The sequence below is a fragment of the Xenopus laevis genome, chromosome 5S (genome assembly GCF_017654675.1).
Source record: "Xenopus laevis strain J_2021 chromosome 5S, Xenopus_laevis_v10.1, whole genome shotgun sequence".
NCBI lineage: Eukaryota > Metazoa > Chordata > Amphibia > Anura > Pipidae > Xenopus > Xenopus laevis.
Window position 1 is genome coordinate 108,637,169 of NC_054380.1, and position 14,635 is coordinate 108,651,803.

The following is a 14,635-nucleotide window of genomic DNA, read 5'->3' on the forward strand; positions in this document are numbered from 1 at the left end:
ACAAATCTCCTCTTCCTCGGGGCGACTAATCTCCCCGAATTGCCTTCCCACTGGCTAAAATGAAAATCGCTGGCCGAATGGCACTCGGATTGCTTCTTTTTCCTAAATTTCCTCACGAGGAAACTTCAGGCGACTTTCATTAATTCGGGGAGATTAGTCGCCCGACTAAAAATCTTCTCTTCTTCGGGGCAACTAATCTCCCGAATTGCCTTCCCCTGCCTTCCCCTGCCTTCCCGTCGGATGGAATGTAAATCGCCAGCAGGATGGCACAATTATTTTTCCTAAATTGCCTCACGAGGAAACTTCGGGAGTGCCATCCTGCTGTCGATTTTTGTTCTAGCCGCCGGAAAGGCGGGGAGGCAGTTCGGGGAGATTTGTCTCCCTGAAGAAGAGGAGATTTGTCGCCGGGCGATTAATCTTCCCGAATCTGCCTGTGTGTCTCTGCCCTTAAGCTGTTTACTGACACATCTGTGCATGGCTGCAATTACACTGGAATTGTGGGGAGAAGAGATGCATTCTGGGATAAAAATGTGGAACACTGCATTCAAGTTTAGTACTGTAGAATGAAAGTCAATCAGCAGCTTGGTGGACCTGACAGGGAACTACATAATCATCCCTGGGCAGTGACATCCCCAGCCCCTGGTAGTTCCGCTACTGAACAAATACATTTTTATATAATTAAAAATGTTATGCTGATACTGTTCCAAAATATTTTAGAATAAACCATGTGACTTTCAGTTGCAGAGCTTATGAATTCTGCTGAAGCTTTAGTGGAACTGGGATACAAATTATTGCAGATCACAAGCCTCTATTATTTCTTCTGGTTTAATGTAACTGGATCAGTTCACTTACAATGACCTGTACATAATGTGTAACTTTATGCCTCAGAAGAAGTGGTTGTTCCAGCAACATAGCTGTATGGTCATAATTACAGGTAGTAATTAGAGGTATTGTGCTGAAAGCCACGTATACAGTCAGCACGTATACAGGGGCTATCCAAAGTATTATTCAGCGCTCTGAAGCTTTAAAGTTCACTATAAAACTACTGTATCAAACCTAAAAACAACTGGACTTGCTGAGTAATCAATGAAGACGTTTCACTACTCATCCGAGCAGCTTCTTCAGTTCAACTGACTGGTGTGGGAAGTTCTCACCATATAAACTCTTCCACTAATCCAATCACAATGGCACATTGTAACTCTTCAAAGAGGTGACATCTGAAGAAATTCACAGAGGCGTTGATTCTGTGTAGTTACTGTGATAGGATTATCCAATGTGTCATGCAACTCCTACACACAGGTGTTAAGGTGGCCATACACGGGCAGATAAAGCTGCCGATATCGGTCGTTTGGACCGATTTGACATCTTATCTGCCTGTGTATGGGGGCTTCCGACGGGTCTTCCCGATCGATATCTGGCCACGATATCGATCGGGAAGGTTGGATTTTTACCCGACCGACCCGTCGGAGCCGCTTGGCGCATCGTAATTCGATCGTTCGGCCATACGGCCGAACGTTCGAATTACCCCCGATATAGCCATGCAGTTAATGGCATATCGGGGAAAGATCCTGGAGTCTATGGCCACCTTTACTTTGTGAGAGTTGCATGAATGGATGTGTGAAGTGTTCTGAAACCGCCGATGTTAGAACAGCATTGTATGTAGCAGACAGGTGGTGTCGAAGGCCCCCACCTCTGTTCAGGGATGGTTTCTCCATCTTGAAATGAGTCACCTCTTTCACGCCTCGTTCAAACCAGCGGTCTTCTTTATCCAATATTTGGACCTTGCTGTCTTCAAAGGAGTGACCTTGTCTTTTAGGTGTAGAAAGACAGCTGAGTTTTGCCCTGTAGATTTCGCCCTCCTATGCTGAGCCATTCGCTTGGTGACATCACTAAATTCAGTTCTAGATTATCCTGTTTGTCATAGTAGTGCTCATTCATAAAGGTGTAGAGGTATAATGCATGGGTGGATCTGACTTTAGAAGCCCCCCCTCCATGACCACCTATGATTTTTTACTCTGCTAGCCCCCTGTTGTTTTGATAGCATGGCAAAGAGGCAACACAACCAGTACCAGGAGTAACTATAGAGTCAGCAGACGTGGGGGCCTGAACCACGGGATCTGCTGCACATACATCCCCCCTCTGCAGCCACTTCTATCTGTTAAAAGCTGCAAATGCACCAACTTACAATACACAAGAGATTAGTGTGCGCACCAGGCCCCTCCGACCATTTTTTGTGGGGGAGGGGGGCTTGGACAGTGACTGCTTGTTACATCACTGAACATAATACATGTTTGTTTATGATGCACTTCAGCGGCGTAACTATAGAGGAAGCAGACCCTGTGGCTGCAGGGGGGCCCAGGAGGTATAGGGGCCCCATGAGGCCCTAATTCATATACAATTTCAATAAATATTGGAGAAACAAGTCAACCTCTAAACATTTTGGGGGCCTGAAAAATAATTTGCTGTGGGGCCCAGTAATATCTAGTTACGCCACTGATGCACTTCCTACACTCCCTGCCACATAAAAAGATCCACACTATTTGTTGTCATTAAGTAGGGTAATGTGAATTCTTGGGGAACCCCCAACCTTTTTAAAGATTTTGCAAATAGTATGTTTCACTGATTAAAGCTCAAGCCTTAATTGGGTGCACTATAGATATGCTAATAGCATATATATATGCTATATGCTATATAGGTACATACCCCACCACACTACTTTTATTTTATTCTTTACACTTTTTTTCTTTAAAAACTGTCTGTTCATCAAATTTTTGGTTTATATGAAGTGCATTCTTTCGTTCATTTGCACAGCTGGGATCCCCATTTTCAAAATGTATAAATTGAACCATTTGTGAAAACGAAATATACTAAAAAAGCTGAAATCTGATATACAAGTAAAATTAATGTTACTGGCATTGCGACAAAGGCTCTTCTCTACAATCCCTCAGTACTTTATTTCTGCTGTTATCATGGATTTAAAACAAAAACTGAAAATAGTTTCTTACCTATCAGTAAAGAGAATAACAAGATCATCTCGCTCCTCAAGGCTTTCCAAGGCCTCTTTTAACAACCGGACCTTCTGCCCGCCACCAATTGTATTTGCTACATCTCCACCTTTCCATTCTAAACCTTGTCCTAGAACCTACAGATTTCAGAAAGCACAAAAAAAGTAAGTGTAAAAATTAGAACAGCACATAACAAAAGGAATTCTGAAGTTACAGATGAAAACACAATGAAAATTGGCACGTTATTTGAATTTTTATTATTCCTTTTTTTCAATACAGATCACCGACACATACACCGGAGTAGGCCAAGAACAAGCATTAACCAGAATGTATGGGCCAGCATGCAGTAGGCTGTTCAATACAATATTAGTACAAGACTATTGCATAAATGTTTCCCCTATTATCAGCACAATTTATCAGCAGAACTATGTTGATAGCTCCTGCATGCACCAAACAAGTTTGCTTAAGGACTGGCACAATTATCAATCCAAATTTTCCATGGAAATATAACAAAAATCATGGGACGGTGAAGTGCACTATATTTGCCAGGAACATCTAGACAACATTTTGGTGTAAAATCTGGGGAAACATAATGTAAAATCAGGAAAAAGCATTATAAATTGGCAAAACCATAAAAATGTATAAAATGCAAGGAAACGTCAGCAGTTGCAATAACAGAGCTGCAATCACAGTTTCCAAACATTACTGAGACTTTAAAGAAGCGGTTTGGAAACTGCCTTAAAGGGATCCTGTCATCGGAAAACGTTTTTTTCAAAACGCATCAGTTAATAGTGCTGTTCCAGCAGAATTCTGCACTGAAATCCATTTATCAAAAGAGCAAACAGATTTTTTTATATTCAATTTTGAAATCTGACATGGGGCTAGACATTTTGTCATTTTCCCAGCTGCCCCATGTCATGTGACTTGTGCCTGCACTTTAGGAGAGAAATGCTTTCTGGCAGGCTGCTGTTTTTCCTTCTCAATGTCATTGAAGGAGTCTCAGTGGGACATGGGTTTTTACTATTGAGTGTTGTTCTTAGATCTACCAGGCAGCTGTTATCTTGTGTTAGGGAGCTGTTATCTGGTTACCTTCCCATTGTTCTTTTGTTTGACTGCTGGGGGGGGAGGGAGGGGGGTGATATCACTCCAACTTGCAGTACAGCAGTAAAGAGTGATTGAAGTTTATCAGAGCACAAGTCACATGACTTGGGGCAGCTGTGAAATTAACAATATGTCTAGCCCCATGTCAGATTTCAAAATTGAATATAAAAAAATCTGTTTGCTCTTTTGAGAAATGGATTTCAGCGCAGAATTCTGCTGGAGCAGCACTATTAACTGATTCATTTTGAAAAATTGATTTTTTTTCCCATGACAGTATCCCTTTAATGCAGTTGACAGATAGAACAGCATGAAAGCCAGTAAGGGTGATATTCAGGCATAAATACTTTTGCTATCCTGAATATTTCTGGAACTAAACTGGAGGGCTAGTGTTTTGACCAAGTTTTCATAACTTTTGTGCAGTTAAAAATGGTAGAAAAAAATGGGAGTCTTTTCCCATGATGTAAAATGAAGGATTTGTGATACTGCCAGAATGTCAGGCATCAACACAACACCACTGTACAGATCTGTTTTCAAGATTAATTTGTGGTTCAGCATGAGGGCACTGGACAGGGGTACAAATAGCTAAAATGTCCTGTACTGGAGTTGTGTTCTCCTTTAAATGCCTCTATCCATTTAGGTGGAACTAAGACAGTGACTATACCTGCCTGCTTGCACCATTTACATGCATGGGAAATGCACTGTTTTTAGCAGAACATGGCATCAGTAAAATCTCCCCTGTGCCATTAGCCTAGAAAATAACTAAATGGTTGGTAAAAATCGATAAAAAATATATGTTTTTTTTTAGTTGGGACAGATACTCCAAACATCTTACAGTAAGGAAAGCATAACATGGCAACCAAATAATATAACAACACCTATGGAATTATTGTTGAATATTATTGTTGGACCATGGAATCACTGAGTCATAACTAGAAAATTCTGAGCAATATCCCAACAATTACAAATGAAACCCCTTAATATATACTCCATATGTTCTGGCATATGTTCAACGTGTGAATGATATAACATGGGAGGAGGTACCTTCACAGTATAGCTGAAGTGCTTGGCAGACTGCATGAAACGATGGAAGCCATCTGTTGCTCTTGTGGCTACTGTTAAAACCAGCAGTTTATCTATAAAAGAAATAAACAAAAATCAGCTTTTATGTAAAGAATATTAAAATAATATGAATATTGAAATAACAAACATAACATTTGTAAATAGTTAAAGGTGAACTTTCAGTTACGTAGAAACAGGAATCACTGGCCCTCGAAAGCAGGTGCAAGCAGGGACAAGCCGTTGCGTGTTGATTTAGCAGAAAGTGCAACGTTTCGGGGTTAAACCCCTTTGTCAAGCTTTGTTTAACCCCAAAACTTTGCACTTTCTGCTAAACAAACACACAAGGGCTTATCCCGTCTTGCACCTGCCTTTGAGTACCAGTGATTCCTGTTTCTACGTCCGATCCCGATCCCTTCCACCAGGCATTCAACTTGTAGGCCAGGATGCGCGAGCGGAGCCTTCATTCTGAATTTTCAGTACAACATAACCACAAGCAACATTATGTGCACCACACTGCCAATAAGCTTGTGACCTGCAGGGATATACATTTTGTGCAAACAACACTCCACACGGTGTAACTGTACATCAGATTTAAAGGGCATGTTGAACCACAACCATGATATTGCTCCACCACCCAGTTGTTGTTCAATAACAGATAAAGGGATATGCCACTGACACCAGTGGGTTGGAATGCGTCTCTACTTATCATATAGAAATATGTAAAACGAACATTGGGTGGGAAAAGTCTGAATGATATTTACATTGCAGTCATCATAACTAGTGATGGGCGAATAAAATTCGGCAGGCACGAATTTGTGGCTAATTTCTGTGTGTCGGAATAGTCGCTCACGTCAAAACCGTTGCACTTTAACTTTACTCGGATGCCCATTGACTTTGACGCCAGCCAGACCCGAATTCGCTCACGTCAAAATTTGAGTTTCTTAAATTTTTGGCCACTTCGTGAATTTCGCTGAAAATTCAAAAAATTTTCGGCAAATCGAAACAGGACCAATTCGCCCGTCACTAATCATAACTCTGGATTCTTGAAACCATGTGACAGAATAAGAATAAATAATGGCACAACAGCAGGAAGTGTAAGTTCACGTGTGTTCTGTGTCACAAGCCAGATGTTGGTGAAGATTTCCTTTTCCTACAGATTTCTGACTTGGGCCCTTGCGCACATGAAAAAATCATAAAAGTTTTAAGTGAAGGAAATGTACTGCTAACTTGTTACACCATTTAACTGCATTACATGCTTTCAGGCTTGTTCACCAGAGATATAATATCAAATAGAAAGTTAATGAGTGCACTTAGTTTGTGCTGAAAAAGCGTTTAGTTCATACCAAGATTTTTAAGACATCAAATTATTATCCATATTTTAATAAATATGATGTGTTTTTCTTTTGTTTTTTGGTAGGTACAAATAATATCTTGCCTTGGTTTACATGTTAGTTTAGTCAATTCTACCTCCCAGATATGCCTCTACATGGAACTATCTGGATTCAGGCTAGGGTTTACCAGGGAATAGCAGAGATGGAGACGTCAGGGGTTTACTGTGCGGAATGGACAATGGATATAGTATTATACTATAGGAGCATCATGTCACAATTTCCTTCATGTTATTCAAACCTCTTTGCAGCCCTGGGCTGGATGCACATGCACATTAAAATAAATGTGCAAGTGAATTTGACTTTTCACTGCACTGTGCATGCACATGGTGCTCCTACAGTAGTGCCCCAGCTTGGTGCAGTTTTCTGCTAACAGGACTACCAGGCCAGGGTCTCAGGTTAGTGATCATACTCACTGGGGGGGCTAACATTTTAACTAACATTTTAAAGAGCACCTGTTGCCCTAAAATATTTCCCCCCACCAAAAAAACAGAGCCCACATATACATTGTAGATCAACAAAAGGTTGGCCCACCTGGTCCGACGTAGAGGGTTAATGGCTAGCTGCTAGTCACAGGGAGTGAGTCTGGGCTGATGGGGCCCATGAGGGCTGGGGGCCCAACATTTTTTTCCCAGTTCAACCCTACAGTAGATTTTGTCTAAAAGAAAATTGGCTTGGAGGAAGCTCCCAGAGCGAGCGGCCATGTTGTGCAGAGCGCATGCACATAATGATCTTCTGACATCATGAGTAAATTGCTCATTATGCACAGGCCTTTGCCCCAACATGGCCGTTTGAACTGAGGCAATTTAAAAAATAAAAAAAAACGGTTACCCCTGAACAGAGTGCGGACTCTAGTAGCCCTCACTTTTTGTATTGTAATATTGTATTGTAACAGGTGCCCTTTAAGTTTCCATTTTAACTTTTCTTGTCCTTTAACGTAATTCCTTTTCTGATATTAAAGCTGACTCCAATTCCACATCTAATAATGCTGTTAACTAGTGATGGGCGAATCTGTGCCGTTTCATGAAACGGCGAAAAATTTAAGAAACGCATTGAAGTAAATGCGCGTCAAAATAATTTTGCCATGCAACAAATTTGACGCAAGCTACTATTTGGTCCAAATGCATTAACGTCAAGGGGTGTCCGAATAATTTTGACGTACAACGGTTTTGACGCAAGCAACAATTCTGACATGCGCCAATCTTTTTTTGGCATGGTGGATTTTTCGCCGGGGGAATTGTCGCCGCAGATTCGCAAATTCATTTGCTTGCAGTGAAACGCGGAAATTCTCCACAATTTATTCGGCCATCACTACTGTTAACACTTTCCCTTCTTGACATGACTTTTAAGGAGGATGAAATATCTTTCTACTGATGTTACAATATTCTTTATACATATTTCCTGCAGCCAGTATGACTGTATACAGATTTTGTTTGACAGAAATTCAGCCTATTTTCCTCCTAGATCAATATCAGTATCTACATCAGTGAATTCCCTTATCATTTTCCACTAATACATGCACTTACTGTCACCACTGTGGTTTTAAGGGCATAATGTTTTATTTCTACCAACTGTAATACATGTCTGGAAACCCAGTCCCTGTACACGTAAAATGGAATCATTGAGCTGAGAGAAGCTCAATGGGCAGTGATGAGACTACCAGCCATGTACAATGCAGATGCCAGTGATTCATCTTTGGTCAAGTGAGTTTTTGGGGAGGGGAATATTCCACCACAGCACAAACTGTTTTAACCATTTGTATATGGATATACACTCTAACTTGGGTTCTAAAACAGGTTTACTAAATCCTCTTGCCAGCATACTGTGAGGTCCTTGGAGATCATGTAATTAGATTTCCGTTGCTGCCGGTAGGAAAGAATAAGGTTTATGCATCAAGAAAGCGTCTGAACGAGCCAGTTCATTCAGCTTCCATTACTGGATATTCTCTATGAAACCATTTCCAATAGCTGACTCTTCAATTAAACAAACTGCCAAAAAGAAGGCTGTGACGGTAATATAAGGTCTCTATGACTACTATTCTAAGTCATAAAGGATCGGTTTCATATGATCGTATTCACAGATGGATTGAAATCAAATAAAGCAATCAGAGTAAACCCATTTATGTGCAATAAAACCAAATTGTTGAATGGTTATAAAAACCTGCATTTAGTATCCATTTACCATTATGAGGCTAAAGGTGGCCATAGACGTGCAGATTTACCTTCATATCAGACGAACAATAGTTTGATGCCATCTCCTGACCTGCCACTAACCATTCAGATCAAATAAAGTAATAAAAGAACAGATTAGACAATGTTCTGCCCCTGACAGCAATCGTGCGAAAGTTATGTCCAACAAAAGCTGGTGACAGTCTCCCACTGTTATCGTCAGATCAGAAATACATGCAGAGATATTATCGGTAGCCGGCAGACATTTTCTAACCTGTCCGATCAACTGAACGGCCGATCAACATCTCATGAAAAATGTCGGGACACTCCACGAAAATCTTACGACATGGAAATTCATATGATTAAATCTTTGCGTCTATGGCCATCTTAAATAAGTCTACATAGGTCTGGGTTTGGAAACAGATGCTTTGTTCCCTTTATCTATTATCCCGTAGAAAAGGTCACACTGGGATTACTAGTTAGAAGCATTAAAAGCTTTACTCCCCTAGTATAAATGCCAGAAACCCATTAAAACATATTTTAAACAAGAGTAAAAGATGTGCTTTAAGTGAATTTATCCTTTTTTTTATGATCAGTAGAAAACATGGCACAAGTTATATGTTTCTACTTGCATCCCACTGCTTATTTCTTGGTAACTACAAGCATCTGTTCCATAGCAGCAGTATATAGTCTTTTATGTCAGCCCCAATGAGATTTGTTTCGCTCAATTGACCTTTATAGGTAGTACATGCACGGTATATTGCTTACATTGCAGCTGGTAGTTGAGTCATTACATCAAATGAAAACCCGACACAGTCACAAAGGACGGCAATGAAAAATAGATGTTAGAAAATGAGCTTAATATTTCGTTTTAAAACTCTCTGCAATTATAATGTTACTGATTCAAGGTAATAATCATTTCATCTGAAACAAAACTGTGTTTAGGCTTGCTGTTTGCCTGCACTTGAGTCCTAAACGAACAGTGACACCAAAAAATGTGAGTGTTTTAAAGGAATGACAATTAGGGTCCCATTCACCAAGCTCGAGTGAAGGAATAGAGGAAAAATAGTTAGATTTTCGAAAGGTTTTTTTGGCTACTTCGACCATCGAATTGGCTACTTCGACCTTTGGCTACAACCTTTGACTTCGAATCGAACGATTCGAACTAAAAATCGTTCGACTATTCGACTATTCGATAATCGAAGTACTGTCTCTTTAAAAATTTCATCGACCCCCTAGTTCGCCACCTAAAACCTACCGAGGCCAATGTTAGCCTATGGGGAAGGTCCCCATAAGCTTGCTAACACTTTTCTGATTGAGGATAATCCTTCGATCGATGGATTAAAATCCTTCGAATCGTTCGTTTCGAAGGATTTAATCATTCGATGGAACGATTATTCCTTCGATCGTTCGATCGAATGAATTGCGCAAAATCCTTCGACTTCGATATTCGAAGTCGAAGGATTTTAATTCGGCAGTCGAATATCGAGGGTTAATTAACCCTCGATATTCGACCCTAGGTAAATCTGCCCCTTAGTGATAGGTGAATAAATTTGCCAGGCATGGATTTCCGCGTTTCACCGGCCTGCGAGTAAAGTCTCAAAACTGCAGTGAAAATTAATAAATAAAATAAATTGTCGCGCATAAAAACTGTTGTGCATCAAAATTATTCAGATGCCCGTTGACTTTAATGCATTTAGAAAAATTAGTTGCGCATATGAAAATTGTTAAAATTATTTTGACGCCAATTTACTTCAATGCATTTAACACATTTTTCGCCATTTTTGCTAATTTTTTGCAAAGCAAAATGGGACAGATTCGCCCATCACTAATGACAATATAATGTAAGAATGGTGTTTTTTTTCTGCAGAAACACAAGTATAGTTTATATAAACAAGCTGCTTTGTAGCCATGGAGGCAGCCATTCAAGCACAGGATACACAGTGGATAACAGACAAGTTCTGAAGAATCCCATTATATACTACAGAGCTTATCTGTTATCTGCTGTGTATCCTGTGCCTTTTCTCTTTTTTCAACTTTAAATGGCTGCCCCCATGGCTACAAAGCAACTTGTGTATATAAATTATATTTGTGTTTCTAAAGCAAACACACCAGTTTTACCAGTACAGGGCAGACGTAAATTATATTTTCATTACTTTAAGACACTTTAAGACACAATTTTTTGGTGTTACTGTTTCTTTAAAGGTGGTGGGCACACTTTTTTTTTTACATTAGAAATTAAATGTAATTCTATAACACTTTCCGAGATACGTTAATTAAACAATTAAATTTATCTGTAAATAAAAATACAATTGAACATTGTTTCTGCCTTTATTTTACTATTGTTGTCTTGGGTTGCCTGACAAATATCAAATATCAGAAATTAAAGGAAAAGGAAACCTACTGGAACAGTTTATTGGCAATAGATTAGCCACAATTGTGCAAGCTATAAAACTTTATTTATGCTGCAGAATGCTTTACCATACTTGAGTAAACAGCTCTAGAAGCTCTCTGTTTGTTTAGGATTGCAGCTGCCATATTGGTTTGGTGTGACATAATTTCCTGCCTGAGTTTCTCTCTGCTCACTCATAGCTCTGGGCTCAGATTACAGCAGGGAGGAAGAGAGGAGCAAACTGAGCATGCTCAAGCCCTAGCCCTTGAGGTTTAAGCTTAAAACAGGAAGTCTGATACAGAAATCCATGTGTACACAATATAAGGAAAGAACTGCAGTGTTTCTTTTGATAGAGGACTCAGAGCAGCATTACTTTGAGAGTTTACTGGTGTATTTATACAGACCTTTCTAATAAAGCTTACTTAATTTTAGCCTTTCCTTCTCCTTTAAGTCAAGACTCCACTTCCCACAATGTCTTGCACTGTTCTAGTTATTCTCCGTCTGTTGCAGGGTTGTTAATTATAGAGTATGAGTTCTGTTTTGCCCATACCCCCGATTCACTTGTAAAGGGTTTTGGTTATTTTGAAGAGTATTGTGCTTTAACTCTTTTCCTCTTTGTCATCAGCCATGTATAAAGGGCAAGCATATTCTGCAGGCTCTGCCTTACTGAACACAAATACATGGAAACGGGACAAAACAAAAGTTGAAGATGATGTGCCCAAACCCAGGCTCTAAACTAAAGTATGGAACCTATTATCCAGAATGCTCGGAACCTGGTCTGGATCCTACCATAATTTGGATCTCCCTACTTTAAAGGGGAACTATTGTGAAAATGAAAATGTAATATTAGCTTCAGCATATTGAAATAAGAACCTCAATTAAAAATTCTGTAACATTTCTGAAATAATCGCCTAGACGCATGTGTTCTTTATTCAGTGTATAATTTAATCACTTCTTTCTTTTTTTTTACTTTCTTTTATTTTATTTTATTTGACGAAAACCTTTAATAAAAATTATAAGTTTCAAAAAAAGAAATAATCGCCTAGAAGATGTATTAGAGCTCACTCTATTAAAATCACCAGACATCATGTCTCTCTACATGCAGATTTTGTGAGAAGCCAATTATTTTGTTAGATTTTGTTTGTACTGGAAATAGTTATTTTAGTGAGCTCTAATTCCTCTGCTAGGAAAGGAAGCCCCCCCTATAAGAGAATGAAGAGAAAATGGAAATGTGCTTTAAAATTATTTGATTAAAATAAAGTCTATGGGAGAGGACCCTTCCATAATTTGGAGCTTTCTGGATAACGGATCTTAGACCTGTAGCTCTCAACGCACAAACTTATGTCAATATTGGATTATTTTCCAAAAACACTTTCAGAGCATGGTGTTTCATTCTTGTCCCCTTCATATAGTCAGTCATCCACCTTCCTGAGAAATTTTCATTGCCATTTGCTAAATGTGCCTTAGAGTGTTGGTTTAACACCTACTACAAGATTGTCTTTTAATTTGTAAATCCAAATCCAGGCTTTTTAAGAAGCTGACATCAGAACAAAGCCAAGAGCACAAACCCCATTAATTTGCCAATGCAATACAAACAGTAAGTTTCAATTCCAACTTCACTTCCAACCCTGCCCTCCTTTTACATTAAACATGAAAGTGAAAAGAGTGCACAGGACCTACTGCAGTGTTTACAGCATCTGTAAATCACTCAATGAGAAAGTCTACTAACCTTGTAATTTATGTAAAGCAGCTGCTCAATGACCCAATACATAAACAGGAAAGAGCAGGAGACTTTCACTGCGGAAAGAATCTCTTTCAATCTATAGTAAAGTCACATTTAAAATCCGAGTTGATTTTGACTGTCCTATAAAACCATACCAAGACATAACTGACATTTTTATAATCTCTTAGTTATTTCTCTTTTTTATTCAAGCCCTTGTTTTAATTACGCTCATAAAAAATCAAGATAAAAAATTAAGAAATAAAAAGATACTTGGCTCTAAATTAAGTTGTATTTTTAAAAAAATGTATAACAGTGCACACAAGTTTGTTCCCAAATATTTAGTAGACTTGCAGAGATTACAAAAACAGATCATTTGTGTTGAAATCAGTTATATTTATTCACAAAACAATGTTTCATATTTATTAGGTCTGCAAATCTGTAACATTAATCAGTTATGATGATTAGCAACCCACTTTTTCATGTCCTTGCAAAAAGGATTCCTTGCCAACCAAATGCTTACATGTGGAACTACCATATACTGTAAGTCTTCAAAATAATACTAGTGTTTTATATAACCTGAACCAGGTCACCAATGTTTTTAAAGGGGTTGTTCACCTTCAAACACCTTTTTTTTACATCAGCTGGTTCCATATAGTTCACCAGAAATAAAGGTTTTACTCAATTACTTTTTATTTTCTATTTGTGGCCATTTTTCAGATATTGATGTGTAAAGTTTCATCACCTCCTTATGTCTTTTTAATGCAGTTCAGGGGGGGGGTCGCTGACTCTGTAAGGGCAGAAACACATGGTCAGATTCGGGGAGATTGGTCGCCCGGGAAAAAAATCTCCTCTTCTTCGGGGCGACTAATCTCCCCGAACTGCCTTCCCACCAGCTAGAATGTAAATTGCCGGAGGGATGGCACTTGGAGCGCATTTATTTTCCGAAGTCACCTGAAGTTTACTTGTGAGGCAACTTCGGGTGACTTCGCAAAAATAAGTACTCCGGGTGCCATCCCGCGATTTACATTCTAGCCAGCGGGAAGGCAGTTCGAAGAGATTAGTTGCCCCGAAGAAGAGGAGATTTTGCCTTGGGGCGATTAATCTCCCTGAATCTGACTGTGTGTCTCTACCCTAACTGTTCAAAATTAATACATTTAGTAGATACATTTCTTATGTTTGTCTCTGCTCAGCAGAATCCCTGAGTTTCATTACAAGCAGCTGTTAGAATTGATACAATAGTTGCTGATATTCCACAGATGCTGCTGAGAAATGTATCAACTAATGTAACAAATTGTAACAGTACAGCACCTGGATTATTGAGCTGCCAGACTGAAACATTAGAGACATTAACATTAAACTTGAAACCTAAATTATGTTAAAACAGTCCAAAATAAAAGATGGAAAGCAATTGAAAAAAAGTCTTTATTTCTGATGAACAAGCTGAAAACAACACAACTGAGAAACATGTTTGGAAGGTGAACGAACCCTTTAACAAAGCCAAAACAAAATATTTGTACAGACAGTAAGTGGACACCCTTATAATTGATGCAGCCATAGATTGTGACATGGTTTTGGGGATTCATCATAATATCATGGCAAATAGAATAGTTTCCTCCTGAGGTGATCTTGGCTAGGGCCGCACCTTGATCACTGGAGGGTTTCGCTGACTTGTGTCCAGTTATGCAGATGCCGATGGATTATGGAAAAGGTATTTTAATACAGTCTAACATATGGGCTTCACAACTCCTTTTTCATATTTACATTTTTTTTTCTCTTTAAGGAGACAAGTTGTCCGACTG

General features: G+C 39.1%; 1 protein-coding gene across 2 annotated transcripts in view; it reads right to left on the minus strand.

Annotated features, from left to right (window-relative positions):
* The window catches only part of plod2.S (procollagen-lysine, 2-oxoglutarate 5-dioxygenase 2 S homeolog), an 80,761-nt gene that overhangs the window by 52,961 nt on the left and 13,165 nt on the right, over positions 1–14,635 (minus strand). For both annotated transcript variants that reach the window (XM_018265790.2, XM_018265792.2), the window contains exons 2-3: positions 5,148–5,239; positions 3,006–3,142 (exon numbers count right to left, since the gene is read on the minus strand). In XM_018265790.2, the coding sequence (XP_018121279.1) occupies positions 3,006–3,142; positions 5,148–5,239 (229 nt within the window). The remainder of the gene's footprint in view (positions 1–3,005; positions 3,143–5,147; positions 5,240–14,635) is intronic.